Here is a 24,527-nt window from a genome sequence, read left to right as displayed (position 1 = left end):
CTAACATACAGGCACTGGTGGAGACTTCCTGGATTAGACTCTCAAAGCACAGGAAGTTAAACTGAGAATCAGTAAATGGAATGGCATAAAATTAAAAAGTTTCTGTACTGAAGTCTGAAGAGAGTACCTACAGATTGGGGGGGTTGTCATATACTCCTCTTTTAGAGGACTAATATCTAGAATATACAAAGAAAACAGGGGGGGGACGGAGGGAGGGAGGGAAAGAGAGAGAGAGAGAGAGAATATCCATATAAAACATAGGCTTTTGAACTGAATAGACATTTCTCAAAAGAAGACATACAGATGCTAATAAATACATGAAAAAATGCTCAGCATCATTAGCAGTTAGGGAAAATGCAAATCAAACTGGAGTTAGAATGGCAGTAATTAAGAACACAAGTCAGGCAGTTGCTACTTAGGAGGATGAGACAAGAGGATTGCAGGTTTGAGGACAGCCTCAGCAACTAAACAAAGTCCTCAGCAACTTAGTGAGACCCTGTTTCAAAATATAAAAAGTAAAATAGGGCTAGGAGTGTAGCTCAGAGGTACAATGCCCCTTGTTTTAATCCCCAGTACTTAAAAAAAATAGAATACAAATAATAATAAATGCTGGTGAGGATGGAGGAAAAGAGGAGCTCTAATTTTCATGTTTAAAAAAGTACGAATACCTTGCTGGGCGTGGTGGCACACACTTGTAATCCTAGTACTTAGGAGGCTGAGACAGGAGAATCATAGATTCATGGCCAGCCTCAGCCACTTAGTGTAACCCTCCACAACTTAGACCCTGTTTCAAAATAAAGAATAAGAAATAGGGCTGAGGGTGTAGCTCAGGGGTAGAATGCCCCTGGGTTCAGTCCTCAGTACCACACATACACAAAAAAACTAATGATACTTCCTTTCCCTACTTCATAATATTTTGTCATATGAATATATAAGTTTATTAATCCTTAATTATATAATAATATTACAATGAATAATGGGCAAGATATTTTTCTAATGTAAATAGCTTGTCTTTTTCTAATTATAAAATGTTTCATGTGCTTATTAATACATAAACACAAAAGTGAGGTTATACACATAAATACATACAAAAATTAGGTTTTGAAAACTTTTCATTTAATACACTTGGATATCAGTGACTAGAGGTCCATGTGTTTTTTAAACCATTGAGCTGAATCTATACCTCCTTATATTCACCTGGAGACGGTATGAGTAGCACTGTACTAAACTGTAGCATGAAAGTGTTTTTGTCCACTTGCGCCTTTGTCCCAAATAAAGCTCCGCAAAGTAAACCTGCTGGATCAAGTTAGGGTTTTTAAAGTATAAGTTGTCCGCACCTCCCTCTTCCCATCCTCTGCCCTGTTGACCTGTGACTTTCCAGTTCCTTACTCAGAGTGGTGAGTGGTTGGGATTACTCAGAGGTAGCATTGAAATGGAGCCCCTTCAGAGATGGAGTGGTGTGTCCTGCTGTGACCCTGGCCTTGCACAGGCTTGGGATGATATCCTTTCACCTTCTCTTGGAAGAATTGTACTATACCCTTGAGATGTAATTCAAATAATTAGAAATAAGCACGGTAGACTGTTACTAAATAGGCAAGTATTTAAAAATGGCTCGGTTATGAAGAAGTAAGTGTGGATTGACAGTACATATGCAAGTGCTTTTAAAACTACAAATTGCTAGAGAAAAGTACAATTTAATATTTGCTGTAATCATCATACTCAATAATTGGCTATGTTAATAAATATGCAGTGACTACTAACCATTAATTTTTCAGGCTTTAGTCTACGAACACCCAGGACAGGAATTGGAAATTGAACTCTTTGATGAAGACCCAGACAAGGATGACTTCTTAGGAAGGTGAAGAAAGCCCCTGTGGGTGTGAGGAGAGTATAGGATTACTCTGTTTTTGACCACGCTCACAAATATGAGTTTTATGAGATTTAAATGTATTTGTTTGTTTGCATTTGTGCATTTTAGATAACTCTTAGATACAACATTAGTTTCATCTTGGATTTCTTAACACCAACACTGAAGAGAAGAAAAGCTTCTAGATCTGGTTGCCTGTCACTGTGATCTTGACCCGAGGGCCACCTAAGTCAGTCAGAATTAAGCAGGCTAGAGCCAGCGGGGCCCAGCACTTGGGAGGCTGAGTAGGAGGATTGCAGGTTTAAGGACAGCAGAACAATTTAGCGAAGACCCTCAGCAGAAAATGCCTGGAGGTGCATCTCAGAGGTGATGTCCCAGCACCAGAAGAAAGAGCACTAAGTAAACTAGGGGCTTTACTGGCTGCATTCGAGCCTGCCCCCAGTGCAGGGACTTAGAGCAGGTTTTGTTTGAAACATGTCAGTTGAGAGGCTTCTGTGGGCCTAGAGCCTGAGAGCAAGAGTCATAATGCAGTTGTGTCTTTAGGGATGGATGGCAGTACCAAGGAGAACATGTGAAATAGGACTGAGATATCTTTAAGCATTTGGGGTACACCCTTCATTGTGCAAAGACTGGCTTTTGACCATTCTAACCTCAAACTCAGTATTCTGACCTCACAGAAACTCAGCCCTACTCTGTCCTTGCTCCTCTTTATACTCTGGATCATAAACTAGAGGAAGCCTTTGGGAGAAGAGCCTATTTGTTGCATTTTTAGATCACTTTTTCCATAGACAAATGCTTAAGATTATTTCAGTTGTAAGAAGTGTGTTTCTATGTTCTGATGCTTTTGTTTTGCTATTTCCATAGTCTTATGATCGATCTTATTGAAGTTGAGAAGGAGCGCCTCTTGGATGAAGTGAGTTTTCAGAGTTTGGTCTGTTTTATAAACATTGCTTGAGTGCCTCCTGTGTCCACTGTCACCTACCCTCCAAGTGCAGGAATTCTAGTCAATTGTGTATGGAAAACATTTGCTTTACAAATGTTAAGAATGTAGCCCTTTAAAAATAGCAAAGTAAAAAGAAAGAAACTTAAGGATCAAATCAGATAGGATGCATAAGTATCATATGCTAGAAATTCTTATAGACCCAAAACATAAAGCTGACTTTATTTTCAACAAGCCACCAGGAAGGGGAGTTGTTACATAATGGGCATTGATAGCAAAGACGGCACAGGGCAGTGGGGTTGTAAGACACTTGTAATGCAGTGGGGTTCATAGCAAGAAGACACCATTACAAGCAGGTATGTTGCTGTCAGAGTACAACATATAGGAAAAGGAAAAACTTAAGGCCAGGTGTGGTGGTGCACACTTGTAATCCCAGCGCTTAGGAGGCTGAGACAGGAGGATCGCACAGGTTCAAAGCCAGCCTCAGCTACTGAATGAGGCCCTCCACAACTTAGTGAGACCCTGTTTCCAAGTAAAATATATAAAAGTTCTGGGAGTGTAGCCCAAAGGTAGAAAAGCCCCTGGGTTCCATCCCTAGTACTGAAAAAAATAAAAAAATATAAATAAATAAATAAATAAATAAATAAATAAAAAGAAGAAGAAGAAGAAAGGAAAAACGAATAGAAGCCTACAAAAATGTGTGAGGTTTAGGTAAGTAAACCGCAGTGTTGATCCTGCTGCTTTCACAGAGCAGCTTGTCTTTCTTCCCATGACGCTCAGTGTCTGCAACAAACACATTTGTGTACCTGTTGGGGGACAGGCACTGCTAAACAGGACCAGCAAAACCCTGCCTCTTGGGATTCCCTTTTCATCCATGAATGTTTTGGGACCCTCTCTGATTAACCACTTTGTGGTTTTTAAGCTAAATTAGCTGTATACTATTTCATTAATAGGCATATAGTGATGAATGAACGTAGATATGCTAACTCATTTGACACCGACACCCAGTATTTGGAGTCAGTGTTGTATTATTTCTTGGCCTCCAAATTGTAGGTGAATCTGTACACAGAAGACTTTCCTAGTGCTGAGCAGTACTGGGAACATACGAGCCTCTGTGCATGGGGATGGTGATAGTGCTGTCTCGCAGGGGCTTTGTTAGGTTGAGTAGCTTGATACTGTCACAGCCATTAGAAAAGTCTCTGTCAGCCCTGCCCATCATCATCTTGGACATGAGGTGAGGAACATTCAGAACTGCAGACCGAACCAGACGTGTTGGCATACACTTGTAATCCCTGTACTTGGGAGGCAGGGACTGGAGGATCACAGGTTCAAGACTACCCTCAGCAACTTAGTGAGCTGCTCAGTAACTTAGCGAGACCCTGTTTCAAAATAAAAAGTGCTGGAGATATAGCTCAGAGGTATAATCACCCTGGGCTCAATCTCCAATGGAAAAGAAAAGTATAGTCCTTCAGTGTTGGTTGAGGACTTTCTACCCTCCTCACACTCAGTGACCAGCCTTGAAGTTGTGGAGACTGGGTTTACTTTGGATTTCCGACTCAGGAGAGCTTTTCTGAATTTAAACCCTTTTCAGTGGTTTGCTCTGGACGAGGTTCCCAGGGGAAAGCTGCACCTGAAGCTGGAGTGGCTCACTCTGATGCCAGATGCCTCAAACCTCGACCAGGTACTCTGCTGCACACAGTCCAAGACCCTCCCCCAGTCGCTGAGATGAGTCTCTTCCGAATTTGTTGCTCCTTTACTAAAATAGTCACACCCTTCATCTTGACTGGTGCTGTAAATCACTGCACTAGCATTAGCAGTAAATTAAAGATAATGAAATTTACAGGTCATTACACCTGTTTTACAAAGTCTTCAAATTGTGTGCTTGCTATGGTACAGTGTGAAAAGCCCCACATCTCCTGAATGCCTCGTTTTAATTTATTTGCATGAGCCAGGCATGGTGGTGCACCCATGTAATCCCAGCATTGGGGAGGCTGAGACCAGAGGATCGCAGTTCGTGGACAGCCTCAGCTATTTAGGCCCTCCGTAACTTAGTGAGACCCTGTTTCAAAATAAAGAATAAAATATAGGGCAGGGGGTGTAGCTTGGAGGTCAAATGCCCCTGGGTTTCATCCCCAGAACTGCCAAAAAAAATTTATTTGCATGGATTAATAATTTTGTCATTTAAAAGATAATTATTGTTTCCATTCTCAGTGTGTTTTATGTCTTGGATGGTTTACTTCTCACCTTTCTTGTTGTCTTTGAGCATAATTGATATAAATACAACCAAACAGAAATAGTCTTTAGTCATGTGGACACACACCTGCTAAGGCTTTCTCCTCCTAGGTGCTGACAGACATCAGAGCTGACAAAGACCAAGCCAATGATGGTCTTTCTTCTGCACTGCTGATCTTGTATTTGGATTCAGCAAGGAACCTTCCGGTAGGTGATGCATTGCTGACTCACTTGGGTGTCTTGTCCTGGAAGCCCATCTTACTTCAGAACCATTCTTGGTTCAGTCATAACGTGTCACCTGGTTTTGTCTGTTTGTTTTACTTCACTTCCAATGCAAGAGAGTAGCAAGAGAGAGACTTCAGTTACTATTTGCTCTCTGTGTGTATGCGCATCTATAACCATTCAGACTTAGTTATCTAAAGCTTGTTGTCTCTATTTGAAATGGGAATAAAATTATGTAGTTCTGATTCCAAACCCACACTCAGCTGTAGCATGCAGTGATTGAGCTGCTGAGTCCTGGCAGTCCCAGGGTTATGTGGGCAGAACGGTGCCACTGGACAGGTGTACTGGGCCTCCAGGTGACCAGGGCACTTGTAGCAGAACAGCAGGAGGCAAAGAAGGGCTTTGAAGAATCTACTCTTAGACAGATGCTGCTCTGCATTCTCAAAATATGTGCTTTCGTTTGTATCAGAACTGTTTTGTTCCTAGAAAAAAACTATCAAATACAGTTTTGTGGGTAATTAGAACCCTGGGGAAAGGGAAGCCTAATTGAATGTGTTAGGCAGTGTGGCCGCTGTCATACTTTCAATCCCTGCTTAGGGTGATTTTGTCATGTCATAAGTGTTAGTTACATTGATAATTTCTTTGGAGTGCCATGTTCTTGCTCACCAGGTAATCATTCATTTCATTGTATCAGTTTTGTTGAAAGAAAGAAATCTTGGACAGCCTCAGCTATTTAGTGAGGCCCTCTGCAACTTAGTGAGACCCTGTTTCAAAATAAAGAATAATCGGGGCGTGGTGGCACATGCTTGTAATCCCCAAGCTTGGGAGGCTGAGACAGGAGGATCGCACAGGTTTGAAGCCAGCCTCAGCTACTTAGTGAGGCTTTCAGCAACTTAGTGAGACCCTGTTTCCAAATGAAATATATTTAAAAAAAAAAAAAAAGGTCTGGGAGTAGAGCCCGGAGGTAGAAAGCCTCTGGGTTCCACCCCAGTACCACCAAAAAAAAAAAAAAAAAAGAAAGAAAGGAAGGAATCTGCCAGGTACAGAGGCTCTCCCTCACAGCTGCTCCTTGAATAATCTTCAGCATGGCCGATGTCCATTCTCAAAGGTGTTTTTGTGAATAATTGTCTCTAGACAAGAAAGTAAGGACGCATGGCCGGGCGTGGTGGTGCACGCTTGTAATCCCCGCGCTTGGGAGGCGGAAACAGGAGGATCGCGCAGGTTCGAAGTGAACCGCGCTGGCTTAAGAGACCTCTTTCCAAATAAAAATGTATAAAAAATAGGTCTGGGAGTGTAGCCTGGAAGTAGAAGGGTTTCCAGGAACCCCAGTACCACTAAAAAAAAAAAAAAAAAGAAAGTAAGGACGCACTTCATTTGCCTTTTTCAATACTACACTTTAAACTTGAATTATAAATGCTTATTCATTATAATCCCAATTTACCATGGTAAACTGCGTTTCCTGTAGTTTGCAAAATTGTTTACTTAGCACCTTTCAAGTTTTGAAAATTGTGCATTTACTTGGGCTTTGCTGAAAACAAAGTAGATGTACTTTGTACATTTGTACATTTTACTTAAGGTTTATTAAAATACAGTGGGGCATGTTTTTCACATCTTACTGGGAAGATGTCGTTGTGCTCTTTGTTGTATATAATTGTCTATAATGGTACTCTTTCTTTCAATGAAGATTTCTTAAATGTTTTTAACTTCCTAAATTCTTATATTTCTCTTAAATAATTTGCCTTAACCTTGCCAATCTTAATACAAAGTCCATTACTTAATCCATTATCATTTCAATTTAGGAGAAATTACTTCATTATTATATAATCTTATTACAGAATTTCTCATACAGAACTTTCTTCTTTGACCACAGTAATGTTATAAAATGTTCTAATGTTTCACAGTGCCTGATGGAAGAGAATTTATTGTATATTTCAGGATATAGAGAATAGAGTTGGTGACTGGCAGTAAAGGATTAGCCTTCTCTCGAGAACTAATGTGTTTTGTCACATTAAAGTGAAGTTTGAATAATGTCACATAAGCAAAAAAAGTGAAGTAAATGTACCGATGTTCTGATACCAGGGCACTTTGTGCATGAATGTGCTGTGGCCGTCAGAGGCAAAGGATCTTGGCAAAGCCGCTGCCCGTGGCCTCGGGGTACTCGGGAGCCCTTTCTGGCTGCCCTGTGGGTTGCGGGATCCTTTGACTCTGCCTTGCACTCCTGTTGATTGGTGCTTGTGACGCGCGCATTGACCACAATCCACCATTCTTTGCTTTCTCCTCCCGTCTCCACTTTCCTAAGAGTATCTACGAGGGAAACTTTGGGTGTGGCTACTTAAAAGAGAGGCGAGCGTCGGGACTAGTGTTTTGTGAAAATACTACCTCAGTCTATAGAGCACTATTTGTGAGTCTTCTAGCGTTCCTTCTTTTTTGTTCGGTGGAGACTGCCAGAGTGTGGCCTGGAGCTTCTGTGTAATCTGCTCGTGTGGAATGATGCGGCATGCCATTTTCATTTTCTTGCATGATTCCAGTTACTGTGTACTCACTTGTAAGAGGTAACACTGCTCTAACATTGGCGAGTGCATCTGATGCAGGGTGGACTAACCTAAGATTCCCCAATTGCTGCCAACCTGTAAAAAAATAAAATAAAAATTCCTCTGAGGAAGAAATGAAGTCATATCTGGTGGTTCTATACTTCATCTCAGCATGAGATGTTAAATATCTTTCATTGTCAAAACTTTCTTAAATCTGCTCTTTCCTCCTGACCAGACATAGCAGTGTTAGAGTGTGTGTTCTCCTAGTCCATGGCATCTGGTCCTTTCTCAGCCACTGGGCATGGCCACATGAGGGCAAAAGTCACGTTCTCACGAGAGCCTGTGTTCTCCGGTGTGGCTTCACCAGAGGCCCAGAAGAGGAGAGAACCAAGTTCATGACTCAGCTTCTTTTAAGGAACTTAAAGGATTCCTTGGAGTGGATACTGAAGCGCTTTTTGTTTTGATCTCATATCTGCTCCTCATGGCCATGTGTCTGGGGCCTTCGTCCTGGTCTTGTGTGGGGTATTCTTTGTTGGTAGCTGATCTCGCTTGCTCTGGGGTCATAGAAAACTATGAATGACTTACACATTAGTATAGAAAGTCACTCTTCAGATTTACTTTGATAATTAGTGAGGTTTCTAATGTCCATTGGTCCTTTGAAACTAGAAGTAGTAGTGCTTTTCATTTTTGTAGAGTTATTTCTGTTTCCAAAGGTTTATCATATGCATCCTCAGTTTATTCTTAAAAAGCAAGGGAGGTGGAAGATAATACCAAGAAGAGGTACTTCACCCCATTTTATTGATGAGGAAAATCAAGAGCCTGAAGGGGTAGGCAAGTTGGTCAGTCATACCAGTAGTAAGTGGTCACTGTGACCTTCTTGACTCTGTCCACTCACACCTGTTTGAGGCCTCTTTAAAAGTGAAAAGGAGAGCTGGGTGTAGTGGCGCACACTTGAAATCCCAGTGCTTGGGAGGCTGAGACAGGAGGACGACAGGTTCAAAGCCAGCCTCAGCTAGCTACTCACGCTCTCAGCAACTTAGTGAGACCCTATTTCCAAATAAAGTATAAAAGAGGTTGGGAGTATAGCCTGGAGGTAGAAAGCCTCTGGGTTCCACCCCCAGTACCACCAAAAAAAAAAGTGAAAAGGTCATTGGAAGTACTTGGGAGGCGGAGACAGGATTGCAGGTTTGAGGATAGCCTCAGTAAGTAGCAAGACTTTGAGCAACCAAGCTAAGACTCTTTTTCAAAATAAATAAATAAATAAATAAATAAATAAAAAGGGCTGGGAGTATAGCTCAGAGGCAAAATATTTCTGGGTTCAATTCCAAGTACGACTCACACCAAAAATAATAATTAAAAAAAGCAAAAAGGAGAGCCAGTGGTGCATAATGGCAACATCTTCAGCTAGAACTTAAGAAAACAAGTTCTCTGCTTTTGGTATTTCTAAGTGGAAAATGTCATCAGAAACTAGTCTAGTGACAAGGTAGCTGTGCTGTGCAAATTCCCTCAGTCTCTAGCTGCTTCTTCCATTCTGTAACTGCTTCCTTTTGCAGAAAGGAAGTGTTCTGACATTGTGACAGATTTTCAGATTACTTTGTAGTATTTACCCTATGACATTATTGGGTTCTCAAAATCAGCTTTCTTCTACATTGTCAAAATCACGCTGTGCTTTATGACGAGTATATATACAGCACACAAAAAGATTTTTCTGTAAACTAAATGTGAACACTTTCTTCTCCCCATTGGTTTCCAGTGTGGAGTCAGCTCAGCTTTCTTGATAATCCCTGACAAGCTGAGCCATCGCTTTACTAGTCCAGCCCATGGTCTTCGAACCTCCCACCTACTCGAGAAGTTTCTGTCCCCAGAAGCACAGTATCACCAGGATCCCCAGCTGAAAGTTTAAGATAGCAGGACTTTCCTCTGCCTTGGAAACGAGATGTGGGTCTGTTTGGGTTTGTTTTCGGGTTTTGTTTTGTGGTACTTTGAACAGAGAAGCCAGGGACGCTCTACCACTGAGCTACGTTCCCAGCCCAACCCAACACTTTTTATTATTTATTTATTTTTTATTTTGAGACAAAGTCTTCCTACCTCAGTCTCCTGAGTTGCTGGAATTAGAGACATGTGCTACCATGGCCATTTATTTGTTTTCCCCTAGCACTGGGGATTGAACCCAGGGCTCCAGTATGTACTCTACCATTGAGCTACACTTCCATCCCTGGAAGTGACATCTTTATAATGTAGAATCTTAGAATTTTGCTCTCCTTTTTTTTTTTTTTTTCCTTTTAACCAAACTCTGATTGAACCTCAGGCCTGCACAGTGAAATGTCCTCAGATTGTGCTGGCCACGTTTACTGAGCACTTTCCAGTAGCCAAGCAGGGGTTCCAATGTATACCTCAGCAAACCCTAGACTGCTAGTGTCATTTCCATCTTAGGAGATAGGGCCAACACAGAGCAGGTGGATGGTGGAACTAGAGACCTGAGCCACAGTGTTGTGAGTAGCAGAGCTGCCACTCCACTAAGTTACGGACTCATAATTCAGTATGTGGCTTCATCTGAGGTGAGTGGTATCTGCACAGTGCCTGCCCTGAATGCAGTGCTACAGCCCTATAATACCACCACAGTGCGGCCCTTAGAGCGAGGGTGCATTGTGCAAGCTACTTCAGCTCTTGTGCAAAGAGAAAAGCGCAGGCGCCACTGCTGCACCCTTCGTGGCGACAGGCCTGGGGCGCATGGTGCCTGACTCTAGCCTGACCTGCACACCTGCTCAGAGGGTCTCAAGACCCAGTCTGTCTCACCCCAGGCTGCAGCTCTCTGCGCCCTCACACAGCTCCTCTTGCACCCTAGCCCATACCACTGCCGTTTTCTTGTTTCTCTGCAGCATGCATGTGAGAATAACAAGCACATTTGGTTCCGCTACATCTGCCCAGCGTGAGCTTTAGGAAAAGGCCCCTGTGAAGTCTGAAAGCACCAGTCCTCTTCAAGGGCCTTGGCACCCAGGCTCACACAGTGTGGGCATCATGGTCCATCGCTTTGCACTTGAATACGTAAAACTTTTCATTATGTTTGATACTTAAGAAGAGCAGTAAACAGAGCCCTTTCCTAAAGTCTCATGCTTACATTCTTCAAATCCCAAGGACAGGTGGGGAAGGAAAGGGTTGATAGGATAAGAAAATGTGTTTGATGTTTCTAGATTAGAGATTCACTCAAAGATAAAATCTTAGGCATAAAGGAAAATTTGATGGTGTTTGTTTAATTTTTGGTGGTTTTATTTAAATTTTTGTTTATTCTCATAAAATGTCATGTCATTAACCTTACATTAGTTCCTCATTGCATGTTTTATTAACCCTTGGTGTATTCATTTTCTTCTGACCTGAAAGAGTAACCCATTAAACTTTAACCCTGGTGTCTTGAAGAAGGCTGCTGTTCAGAGAGCTTTAAAGGTAAACGAAGTGTTCCCTTAAGGTCACAGCATTAATCAAGACATATTGAAAGAGATGATATTTGACTCTTTTAAGTGTGTGGGCCAATTACCTTCCACAGTAAGATAGTAATTGATTGTCAGGTGGAAAAGGTCCTATTTTTGTTATCCAAGAATTAGTAGTTAGAAAAATTTATGGCAACTCCTAAGGTAAATTTTACAAAATTCCAATATGATTAATTAGATTACTTCCCTCTTGATTTAGGCAACTATTTGTATTTGTATTTTGTTTGATTTGTGAAAAGGGGATTGAGAAGTTCTATTTAAAATATATTTAAGCCAGACATGGTGTCTCACACTTGTAATCCCAGCATTTGGGATGCTAAGACAGGAGGATCGCAGTTCAGGGACAGCCTCAGCTACTTAGTGAGGTTCTTTGCAACTCTGTGAGACCCTGTTTCAAAATAAAGAATAAAAAATAGGGCTGGGGATGTAGCTCAGAGGTAGAATGTCCCTGGGTTCCAACCCCAATACCACACACACAAAAAAATAATAAAATATATTTAAAACCAATGATCAGATTATGATTTAAAGATACATCTTGCAAACTGAGTATACATTTAATAAATCACCTCTTCCAATATGTTGAATAGGGGCCTCTCTAAGTCAATAATCTCATGGCTTTGGTGCTGTGGTTTTGGGTGAGATCTTTCCAGAAGCTTTAAGTTTCATTAAATGAGGTATATTGAAAACTAAGCTCCACTCCCTAAAACATGGCATTAGCATGTGTTCTCTGGCTAAATTGTTAATAGTTTTCTATGACTTACCATGCTTTGTTGGTTTTTATTTTTTACTCTAATTTCTCTGGACATTGAGGCTTAGCTATTTCAAATGGGGGGAGTTTTAAAAGCCATTGTTTTGCCAGGCGTGGTGGCGCACGCTTGTAATCCCAGCGCTTGGGAGGCGGAGACAGGAGAATCACGCAGGTTCAAAGCCAGCCATGCTGGCTTTAAGGGACCCTGTTTCCAAATAAAAATATAAAATAGGTCTGGGAGTGTAGTCCCAGAGGTTAAAGGGCTTCCAGGAACCCCAGTACCACCAAAAAAAAAAAAAAAGTCATTTTTTTAAGATAAGTCCCAAAGAAATAGGAATGCATAACAGAAACAGAAAGCATAACAGATTCATCTAGGTAAAAAAGTAAAATTTTAAACAAAGGACACTGGCAAAGACTGCTTGAAAACAAATATCTTATTTGTTAAGCCCTTGCTATGGAGGAGTAAGATGTACTTAGTAGGAATCACAACTATGAATTCTGGTCAGCACTAATTGAACACCTGCTCCCATCAAAATGGCAGGAGGCCTCCTGTCAGCCCCTCCACTCACCCATCTCTGCTCCGTGAAGGCTGGTGCCAGCAGGGCACAGCAGTCAGGAAGGCAGGCTTGGACTCAGGCTGTATGACCCACAGCGGGTCTTTAATGTACTCCGTTATGAGGTGCAAGTAACATCTTCTGCATGGGATTACCGAGCAAACGTAACGCATGTAAAAATGCACTATAGAGGAAAATAAATGTATTGTAATTGCCATGTTACTACATTAGATAATTTAGTAGAAGCAAGGTTCTGAAAATGGTGTTGTGACCATTTTGTGGGCAGAGAAAGTGAAGCTCGGATCAGTGAGACGTGCAGGTCTCAGTCGTCAGAGGTAGAGGGCTAAGATGTGAGTGCAGGACAGTCCAACTGATTGCTTATGTTTTCATTAGAGTTTGTGTCTTTGACTTGTACAAATGCATTTACAATAGTATGTCACTTGATGATTGATTTAACCTTAATTTACACGATATAAAATATCATCCAGCCAAGCGTACTGGAGCATGCCTTTAATCCCAGCAACTTGGTAGGTTAAGGCAGGAGGATCACAAGTTCGAGTCCAGCCTGGGCAACTTAATAAGATCTTGTTTCAAAATAAAATATAAAAAGGGGTGGGTATGTAGCTCAATCAAAGAGGGCTCCTTGGGTTTAATCTACAGTACCACAAAAAAAAAAAAAAAAAAAAAAAAGACAACTGCCGGGCGTGGTGGTGCACGCTTGTAATCCCGCGTTTGGGAGGCAGAGACAGGAGGATCATGCAGGTTCGAAGCCAGCCTCGGTGCTGGCTTAAGAGACCCTGTTTCCAAATAATAAAAAAAAGGTATAAAATAGGTCTGGGAGTGTAGCCCAGAGGTAAGAGGGTTTCAAGGAACCCCAGTACCACCACCAAAAAAAAAAAAAAAAAAGACGATGACATTCATTTTAAGATATACCATTATTTTATGTACCATTAGGAAAGATTATAAAATGCCAGCTACATATTAATAGTGTTTTATTTTATATTTACTGAGTAAAGTTTTAGACTCATGGTAATTTTTTTTAACCATGTAACTCACATGCTTCCATGAAGGGAAACTACAAGCACAGTAAGACAGTATCAGCTGCCTCACTACTACAAAGTGCCCCAGAGGAGGAATATAATTGTTAGCAATTTTATTCTGTTTTCAGCAATGATAGAGTGAGGAAAATATCAAGATACAGTAAATCTCTAGAAATAAATGTTTACTTTTCAAAGAGGAAGTATTTATATTTAAGGAAAAAAGCTTAAAGTAGCCGTGGCTCAGTCAAGACAAGTGTTTATGGCCTTCGGCTATGCAGCACTTCCTGTGTCCCCAGCTCCTGGGAGGGAGTAGGCGGGACGAGCTCTACTTCAAGGTCAGAACTAGTCACTTGGCCCTGCCTAACCGCAGGGGAGGTGTGGAGTTTTAGTCTTCATTCATAGAGGGCTTGTGCATTGCTAAAACTTGGGGAATCCTAATATTGAAGGAAGAGAGAGAAAATAAGTTTAAGAGGAAAGTTAGTCGTCTTTGCCACAATAGACTCTGACCTCAGATATTTCTTTAACAGTATTTATTTCATTTTGCAGAATTCATTCACATCAAAAAGATGAACAAGAAAATAGATTATCACAGTAGGTTTGGGCTAGTAATATTTTTCAATAATCATATAATTTTGACACCTATTTCTGTCATTGCTGCAGTGTTGAGAATTGAATCTAAAATAATTAAACTAAAAACCACTTTTGTGACCTTCTAATTATTTTACACTAACAGATATTTAACTACATCTTCTTGTGGGGCTAAGTTAAAAATAAACCTCAAAGCACATATCTTTTATGTCTTACTATGTTTTCTTCTTTCAGCTGTCTGTGCTAAAGTATGCTTCTTGCCATTTTTTTTCCCTTATTCTTAGATTTTTCATCATGTTTGTATCTGCTTGATTTAATGTGATTCTAAACTAATGTTTATTCTCCCAGTCAAAATTACTTAGCATCTGGTAAGCAAGATTTGATGTCTGATAGCTGTGTGTATTTAAACAGGGGGATGCTAGGTTAAAAATGTAAAACTGTGCATCTGAAGCCTTATTACTCCAATTAAAAAAGCATTCTGAATTATCATTCTTCTACATTTGTCTTCTTTTGGTTTTCATTCATTGCAATTTATACATTTTTGTTATCCTAATAAATAAATTTTAAGAACTGTAGTTAACATTAAAGATTTTTAAGATTCAGTTTTCCCAAAGTAGCTTTTTTTATGAATAAAAAGCCTTTTAACATTTAAAGATTGTGTGCATGTGGGTGCAGTGGTGCACATCTGTAGTCCTAGTCAGTTTGGAGGCTGAAGCAGGAGGATCTCTTGAGTCCAGGAGTTTGAGATCACCTGGGCAATATAGTGAAAACCTGTTTGAAAAACAACAACAAAAACTACATGCAAATCTAAGTTCTTTAAAATTTGCTTGTGGTAGAAATGATTATGGTTTGGTGTGTGCTTAGCAGTATGTAGTTGTTCCCCTCTATGTTAAACATCAGAGGTAATTAGAAAATGGCTCTTAAAATCAGCCCCAAATTTTATTATTAGTAAGGCCCGTTTCAAAATATGTATATTTATTTTGTCTGTTTTGTTTTTGTTTCTGAATAGTCAGGGAAGAAAATTAACAGCAACCCAAATCCTCTTGTCCAGATGTCAGTCGGTCACAAGGCTCAAGAGAGTAAGGTAAGGTGCTTGTGTTGTTTTTCTGAAACTGCCCTCACCTCTTCACAACTGCCATGTCTCACTACCAGTAGATGGTGTTCCGGCTGTGTGGGGATGTAGACATCCAGACCATCGCTGTCCATGTCTTCCTTTCTCTTAGAGCAGTCATTGCATAGATAACCAGTGCCTTACAGTAGTAAGAGTATATTGCTTGATGTTTAAAATAACACTGAAAATACCATACGAATATGCTTTTGCCTGATTACATGGGTAGAGGTATGAGATACGTTCTCAAGTTTCATTTGAGCACCAACAGTGCTTAAAAATTCTGTAAATGTAGAAAAGTTCAAGAATTGAAAGAAAGTATTACTGTTGCTGTAGTATGTTCTTCTCTACTGATCAGCTAGAAAACATTTCAGAAATTATTCAGAGTTACAGGCCATTGTTCACTTCCAGTTTAACCCTTTAAGAGGCAATGCCATTGCTAGGCATGGCGATGTGTGCTTGTAATCTCAGTACTTCCCCACAGCAACTTTTAGTGACACTGTTTCAACATGCCTATAATTCCAGCACTTGGAAGACTGAGACAGGAGAATCATAGGTTTGACCAGCCTCAGCAACTTAGTGAGGCCCTCTGCAACTTAAGTGAGACCCTGTTTTCAAATAAAAATTGAAATAGGTCTGGTGGTGTAGCTTGGACATAGAATGCCTCTGGGTACAATACCCAGTATGATAGATGGATGGATGGATGGATGGATGGATGGATGGGTGGATGGATGGATGGATGATAGGGAGGGCTGGAGGTATAACTTGGAGGTAAAATGCCTCTGAGTCCAATCCTCAGTACCAAAAAGAGGAACCACCATGCTAGATACTGACGTACTGGGAGAACTAAGACCTGCTTGCTGATGAGCTGAGGTCTTGGTCCTAGGCATACAGTTGGGTTCTATATACTAGAAGAGCTTTGAAGCATCTCTCCATCTTTGAATTATTTTCATACTTTCTAATATAATAGTACATATTCAGTAAATATATATCTTTGAATTTTATAAAAGTTATTCTATGTCTCTGAACACATTAAATTAGTAAGAGTGTTGGTAGCCTTTATTCACAGAAAATATTACAGAGCTGATATTGGGCATTTCTTCCAGATTCGATACAAAACCAGTGAACCTGTGTGGGAGGAAAACTTCACTTTCTTCATTCACAACCCCAAGCGCCAGGACCTTGAAGTTGAGGTATTTTATTTTCATCTTTTAACCAATATGTTAAAGCAGAATTGACATACAATAAATATAAACTACCCATTTGGGGGGGTACTGAGGGTAGAAGGCTTTTTACCTCTGGGCTATATTCCTAGACCTATTTTATATTTTTTTTATTTGGAAACAGGGTCTCACTAAGTTGCTGAGAGCCTCACTCAGTAGCTGAGGCTGGCTTCGAGCCTGTGTCATCCTCCTGTCTCAGCCTCCCAAGCACGGGGATTGCAAGCGTGCACCACCACTCCCAGCTCTAAACTATACATATTTAAAGTATGCAGTTTAAAGAGTTTTGACATATATATGTACACAAACACACACACACACACACACACACACACACACACATACACACACACCCCATCACCATAATCAAGATAATAATAAAAATGTTTCCTGGTTCTCTCTGTAATGAATATCTCCCCACACATTCCTCCTCTAACAAACACTGATTGCTATCCTGTCATATCAATCATTGTTCAAATTTTCTAGAGTTTATATAAATGGAATGATATAGTTTGTGTTCTTTTTCTTTATATTATTTCACATAGTTATTTTGAGGTTTACTATGTTGTTATGAATATGTATAGCTTAATCTGTTTGTGTGTGTCTCTGTCTGTCTCTCTGTCTCTCTCTCTCACTGCAGATTGAACCCAGCCTCTACCTCTAAGTTACACCCCAAGCCCATTATATTTCTTATTTGGAAGCAGGGTCTCACCAAGTTGCTGAGAGCCCAGGTTGCTGAGGCTGGCCTCAAACCTGAGATCCCCCTCTCTCAGCCTCCCAAGTACTGGGATTACAGGCATGCTCTACCACGCAGCTTCAAGCTTGTCCTTTTTTATTGCTGAGTAGTATCCCGTGGGATGGATGTGCCACAATTGGCTTATCCATTCACCTCTGATAAAATATTGGATTCTTTCCTTTTAAGACCTATTGCAAGTAAAAGATACAGGAGTATTCACATGTAAATCTATGTAGGGACTTATGCCTTCATTTCTGTTGGGCAGATGCCTAGGAGCAGAATGGTGGGTGCGTGTTTACTTCTTTGTGCACCGCCATGGTTCTCCTACGTGGAGTGCCACTTCTGCTCATCAGCAGGGTAAGGCAGGTACGTTTCCTGCACATCTCACCACGCTCTAGCTGGTGGGTAGCAAGTAGAGTAGCCCCTCATCCACATTTCACTGCCACAGTTTCAGATCCCAGTCAACCATGGCCAGACCACAGGCCACACCATCTCAAGAGGGGTGAGAACAGTGCACTGAGGCGTTCTGAGTGTGAAAGACTATTCGCATTACTTTCATTACAGTACATCGTTAAAAATGGCTTTTAATTTATCTCTCACTGTGCCTAGTTTGTAAATTAAGTCTTAGCACAGGAGAGCACATAGTATATGTGGGTTTCAGCACTCTGGTTTCAGGCACCCACTGGGCCCTTGGGATGAGTTTACCATGGATGAGGCAGCGACGGCAAGGCCTCGTGGTGGTTTCAGGGTGATGACTGAGAATGCTTCTGTATCTCTTCTATAGTGAAATGTCTGTTTGCTTTCTTTGCCTCTTTTGGGGGGGGGTACTTGGGGGAAACCCAGAGGCTTTCTACCTCCGGGCTATACTCCCAGACCTATTTTTTATACTTTATCTGGAAACAGGATCTCACTAAGTTGCTGAGAGCCTCACTAAGGCCTTTAAAAAAAAAAAAAAACTATTCTCTCAGTATTTAGCTTGATTTTGAATTGTATAAGAGTATCTTTTGAAAAGCAAAAGTTTTAAAATTTGTTCCGTTTATTGCCTTTTTTTAGTTCATGTTCTTTCTCTCCTCCCTAAGAAATATTTTCTGTCCCACTTAAGAAATATTTATTAAGAAATAAAGCCTTAGCCGGGCGTGGTGGCGCACGCTTGTAATCCCTGCACTTGGGAGGCTGAGACAGGAGGATCGCACAGTTTCGAAGCCAGCCTCAGCTACTGAGTGAGGCTCTCAGCAACTTAGTGAGACCCTGTTTCCAAATAAAATAGAAAATAGGTCTGGGGTATATTCCAGAGGTAGAAAGCCCCTGGGTTCCACCCCCAGTACCACCAAAAAATAAAAATAAATAAATAAAGCCTTTCTTCTTTGCGGTCTTGTAGAGGTTGTACTTCTAACTTTGCGTTTGGGTCTGTGTCAGGGTGGTTTCATTACAGATTAGGGGAAGGGCCATGGTTCGTTTCTTCAGTAGATGACTATACCGATGTTCAGCAGTTTTTGTTGAGTGGATGATTCTTTGCCTGTTTGTTGAGCTTGGCCATGTGAACTCAGGCTGTGAGGGTCCCTTTACAGGTAAGGTTGAGCTTGGCCACCTTGTGAACTCAGGCTGTGAGGGTTACCTTACAGGTAAGCCGTCTGCCCTGGTGGTCTCCGAATCTGTCTGTGTGCCAGTGCCACCGTCTCTTTTACTGGTGCTGTGTACATCAATCTTAAAGCAAGTGATGTGAATCCTTATATCACTTTTGTAGTTTTTATTATTCTAAGTTTCTGTTTCTGCTTGAATTTTAGTATAAGATTGCCAGTTTCTATAGAAAAACTGATAGCATTTTAATAACTTCATTGAAACTATAAAGTAGATAGTATGAACATCTCAACAACACTCAATCTTCCAATCCATAGAAACAGTGCGTTACTCTTATTTAAGTATTCTTCAATTTCTCCCAGAAATGTTTTATAGGTTTTGTTGTGCCGTATCAATCTTAAACAAATTTTTCATGCTTATCCCTAAATATTTCATATTTTTTATGACACTAAGTGCTGTGTTTTTTTGTTTTTGTTTTTGTTGTTTTGTTTTATTTTTTACTGAGGACTGAACCAGGGACCCAGGGGCACTCTACCTCCATGCTACAATCTTAGACCCCTTTTTGTTTTGGTTTTGGAACAGGATCCCACTACATTCCTGAGAGGCTCACTGAGTTGCTAAGACTGGCCTTGAACCTGCAATCCTCCTTTCTCAGCCTCCCAATTACTAGGATTATAGGCATGAGCCACCATGACCAGTTTTTTTTTTTATTTTTTCAGTAGGATATTAAAGTGCAGTTATGTTGATACAGTCTCGTACAACCTTGCTAACTTGCTTATTCTGATAATTGGTAGAAATCGAGTTTTGAATGTGGACAATCATGTTATCTGCTAGTAAAGACACTTGTACTCTTTTTGTGTGTGTGTGGTCCCGAGGATGGAACCCTTCTACCTCCGGGCTACACTCCCAGACCTATTTTATATTTTATTTGGAAACAGGGTCTCTTAAACCAGCCTTGGAACCTGCACAATCCTCCTTTCTCTGCCTCCCAAGCATGGGGATTTTAAGCGCCCAGCAACACTTGTACTCTTTTCAGTCTAGATACTTTTGCTTATTTTCTTGCCTAATTGCACTGCTCAGCCCCTGCACTGTACAGAGGTGGTAAGAGAAGACACCGGGGCCCCTGCCTGATACTCTGTGTCTCACCATTTAGCTACTTTTTATCTAGTGGAGAAGGGTTTCTTCTACTCCTAGTTTGCTGAGAGTTTTTAATAATAAATTGATATTGAATTTCAGTAGAGGTTTTTCTCTATTAAGATGATCATACAGCTGGGTGTGACACACACTTGTAATCCCAGTACTTGGGAAGCTGAGACAGGAGGATCATGGTTCTTGGACAGCCTCAGCTATTTAGTAGGGCCCTCTGAAACTTAGTGAGACCCTGTTTCAAAATAAAGAATAAGCCGGGCATGGTGGCACATGCTTGTAATCCCCGTGCTTGGGAGGCTGAGACAGGAGGATCCCACAGGTTCAAAGCCAGCCTCAGCTACTTAGTGAGGCTTTCAGCAACTTAGTGAGATCCTGTTTCCAAATAAAATATAAAAAAGATCTGGGAGTATAGCCCAGAGGTAGAGAGCCTCTGGGTTCCACCCCCAGTACCACCAAAATAAATAAATAAATAAATAAATAAATAAATAAATAAATAATTTAAAAAATAAGGCCGGGGGTGTAGCTCAGAGGTAGCATGCCCCTGGGTTCCATCCCCAGTACTCCTCAACCCCCCAAAATAAAGATGATGTGCAGAGCTGGGAGTGGTGGCACACACTTGTAATCCCGATACTTGGGAGGCTGAGACAGGAGGATTGAAGGTTTACAACCAGCCTCAGAAATTTTTGGTGAGGCCCTCTGCAACTTAGGGAGACCCTGTTTCAAAATAAAGAATTATAAAATAGGTTGGGGGATGTAGCTAAGTGGTAGAATGACCCTGGGTTCAATCCCCAGTACTGCAAAAGGAATCATCATCATCATAATAATGTTTTTCTTTGTAAGAAAATAGTGTAATACAATGGTAAATATATTGCTGGTTTTCAAATGTCAAACTTTTCAAATTTTATTTGGTTTTCAAGATTTTTTTAAATCTTGCAAACTAACCTTTATTTAGTGATGAACCCCACTTGATGTAGTATCCTTTTTATATATGTTCAATTCTGTTAAAGTTTTTTGTGCCTTAATTATGAAGGATACCCATTTGTAATTTGTGTCCATATAGCGTCTTTCTAGTTTGATGTCAGGATAATACTAGCCTCTTGGATGAGTTGAAGAGTATCCCCTCCTCTTGGATTTTCTGAACGGGTTTGTATAGAATCTGGTGGGGTTTTGTATTTATTTTGGTTTTGTTGTTGCGTTGCATACTTGGTAGCCTGTGTACAGTTTTCTTTGTGAGGTGTTAAAATACAAAGTCATTCTCAGATACATATAAATCTGTCCAGGTTACTTATTTTTTCTTCTGGATGGATATTGTTATTTGTCTTTCAAGGAATTTGTTCATTTCTTTTAAGTTGTTACAACTAAGATGATTTCCTTTTTTTTTTTTTTTTTTTTTTTTTTTTGAGAGTCCAGGGATGGAACCCAGGGGCATTTGACCTCCGAGCTACAACCCCTGCCCTAGTCCCCATTCTTTACTTTGAAACAAGGTCAAAGTTTTCTGAAAACCGCCATCCTCTGGTCTCAGCCTCCCGAATGCTTGGACTACATGCGCCACCATACCCGGCTTTGTTTTTTTGTTTTTTGGGGGTTTTTTTTGGTTTGTTTTTGTTTTTGCAGTACTGGGGCTAAAATCCAGGGGCATCCCTATATTTTGAAACAAGGTCTCACTGAGTTGCAAGCACCCTTACTAAGTAGCTGAGGCTGTCTGCGAACCCCGGTCACCCTTTCTTAGCCTCCCAAATGCTAGGATTACAAGTGTGCACCACCATGCCCGCTCCTTTTTTTTTTTTTTTCTTTTTCTCTTGCTATCCTCTCTCAGCATCCCAAGTATTGGGATTATGGTGTGTGCCACCACACCCTAGTGTCTGTCTGTCTTTCTTTCTCTCTTTCTTTCTTCTTTCTTTCTTTCTTTCTTTCTTTCTTTCTTTCTTTCTTTCTTTCTTTCTTTCTTTCTACAAAGGATTGACCTTAGGGTATTCTACCTTCAAGCTACATACCCAGCCCTATTTTTTTATTTTATTTTATTTTACTTTAGAAACAGGGTCTCACTGAGTTACCGAGGACCTCGTTAGGTTGCTGAGGCTGTCCTTGAACCTGTAATCCTTTTGTCTCTGCCTACCAAATGCTGGGGTTATAGGCACGCACACCGTGCCCAGCGTGATTTTAGTTTTAGAAGGTAAGTTGTCAGGCTCTTAGGTTTCCCTATGGAGTTATACGTTAGCTACTCTGACCATTTTCATGTAACCTATGAAGCCCCCAGTGCTCTTCAGTGTGACGGTAATGACTCCTCTTACAGAGGTAATGCTAAAGATTATTGTTCAGGGGGAAAAAAATTACCATGCATTTCTGGCAGATAGTGTAAATTGTCTTCTTAGTGCGTTCATTGGTGCATTGTACCTACACAATCTGGTGAGATTTGAAGTGATATATTCATACATACACACATCCCTTGGCATATTTACCTCCCACCCCAACAGATATGGCAAATTTTCAAACCAAGCATGTAGACTTGGAATAGGAAAGGCTTATCCGTCAATGTATTCTCCTATTACCAGTAGATCACTACACAGGTGTATTGTGCCGTTTCCACAGGGCTACAAGACATCTCCTAGTCTCAGGTTTGTGTGGACTATTGACTCTCTTGTTTTTGTTTTTGTACTGGGGATTCAACCAAGGGGCTTTCTACCTCTGAGCCACACCCCAGCTATATTTTGGTTTTGTTTTAAAAATGAGGTTTTGTTAATTGCTCAGGATCAGGCTAAATTGCTGGGGCTAGCCTCAAACCTGCAGTCCTCCTGTCTCAGCCTCCCAAGTACTACGATTGCAAGCATGCACCACCACACCTGACTAGACTTCTGTCTCTTAGCTGAAGTTTCTCATAACAGATCCACAGGACATGGTACTTTTTGTAGTCTCATTGGGATTTTGTCATGGAGAAATGACACGCACAAGCGACAGAGACGTGTGTCTTATGTTAAACCCGAGGAGGCTTTCTGCTAAGTTAGTCACCTGTAGAAACAGTACTTGGGCTGCAACAGGAGGATCGGAGGTCATCCTCAGCAATGCAGTGAAACCCTATTTCAAAATGGAGTATAGTTCAGAGGTAGAATTCTGAATGCCCCCACCCACCAAAAAAAAAAAAAAAGGTATGGCTAACAATATTTGGATATTTTTCATCTTTTAATGGCCCTTGTGCATTTCCTGTACACTTGTGCTGGTCCCTCTCTCCTCAGGGTGCTTTCCCTCTGTGGTTTGCAGGTCAAAGATGAACAGCATCAGTGTTCTCTGGGGAGCCTGAGAATCCCAATCAGCCAGCTGCTCACGAGTGACGACATGACCATAAACCAGCGGTTTCATCTCAGCAACTCAGGTCCAAACAGCACCTTGAAGATGAAGATCGCTCTGAAGGTGCCGTGCAGTCTTTTGCAGTGAATATGGTGGGGTGGAAGAAAATGGGCTTCTGCAGCATGCTCCAGGTCCTGGTCAATGTGACAGACAGTGCCATGGGCACAGGGCAGGGGTATGATGCTGGAGACCCGAGAGGAGAAACCAGAGCAGAGCCGTGGGCACTCACTGGCGCCCACCAGACGACAGCAGGCTGGGCTTGCCCGTGTGCTGCACGTGCATCTGCCCACCCGTGTTGTCCCCCTTCGGTCCACCATCTGTATACGCAGTTCTCACCTAAGTTTTTTTTTGTTTGTTTTTCTGGTTTTTTTTTTTTTTGTTTTGTTTTTGCAGGTCTGAACCCAGGGTCATTCGACCTCCAAGCTATACCCCCTGCCCTATTTTTTTATTCTTTATTTTGAAACCGGGTCTCACTGAGTTGCAGAGGGCCTCACTACGTAGCTGAGACTGTCCAAGAACCATGATCCTCCAATCTCAGCCTTCCGAATGTTGGGATTACAAGCGTGTGCCACCATGCCCGGCCTAAGTTTCAATTTTTAAAAGTAGTTAAGGAGCCAGGTGTGGTGCTGCACACTTGTAATCCCAGCGCTTGGGAGGCTGAGACAGGAGGATTGCACAGGTTCATATAGATTCTGCTCAGTAGAAGGTACCTATCGCTAGTTCCTATGCTACACAACTGAGTCACAGGTCATATGGCTGTGCCTCCTTTCCTGCACCACACAGTTATTTGGGGTGATCTTGCCGGAAAACAGGGTTCTGAGTATTCTTCCTTTCTTTGGGGTTCCTGGTGCAAACCACCTATGTAGAATGTGGGATTCAGTCTTCTGTCAAAAGCATGTGATTTCACCAGGTGTGGTGGCACATGCTTGTAATCCTAGCATTCAGGAGGTAGAGACCAGAAGGTTCATGGACAGCCTCAGCTCATTAGTGAGGCCCTTCGCAACTCAGTAAGACTCTGTTTCAAAAGCTAAGAAGACTAGCCAGGTGTGGTGGCGCACACTTGTAATTCCAGCATTTGAGAGGCTGAGACCAGAGGATTGTGGTTCAATGACAGCCTCAGCTACTACTTAGTGAGGCCCTTTGCAACTCAGACCCTGTTTCAAAATAAAGAATAAGCCAGGTGAGGT

General features: G+C 41.3%; 1 protein-coding gene across 2 annotated transcripts in view; it reads left to right on the top strand.

The window, feature by feature from the left end:
• Positions 1-24,527, top strand: part of ESYT2 (extended synaptotagmin 2) — a gene marked incomplete at both ends in the record, with an annotated part of 97,743 nt that overhangs the window by 59,030 nt on the left and 14,186 nt on the right. The window contains 8 exons of one of the 2 annotated variants that reach the window (XM_080700923.1): positions 1,776-1,858; positions 2,732-2,780; positions 4,399-4,488; positions 5,151-5,246; positions 11,171-11,233; positions 15,217-15,291; positions 16,422-16,508; positions 23,254-23,403. In XM_080700923.1, the coding sequence (XP_080557049.1) occupies positions 1,776-1,858; positions 2,732-2,780; positions 4,399-4,488; positions 5,151-5,246; positions 11,171-11,233; positions 15,217-15,291; positions 16,422-16,508; positions 23,254-23,403 (693 nt within the window). The remainder of the gene's footprint in view (positions 1-1,775; positions 1,859-2,731; positions 2,781-4,398; positions 4,489-5,150; positions 5,247-11,170; positions 11,234-15,216; positions 15,292-16,421; positions 16,509-23,253; positions 23,404-24,527) is intronic. The other variant, XM_080700924.1, reaches the window with a different exon arrangement.

The sequence above is a fragment of the Muscardinus avellanarius genome (assembly GCF_963383645.1).
Source record: "Muscardinus avellanarius genome assembly, chromosome: 9".
NCBI lineage: Eukaryota > Metazoa > Chordata > Mammalia > Rodentia > Gliridae > Muscardinus > Muscardinus avellanarius.
The sequence above is the reverse complement of the archived record's forward strand: the minus strand, read 5'-3'. Positions and strand labels throughout refer to the sequence as shown.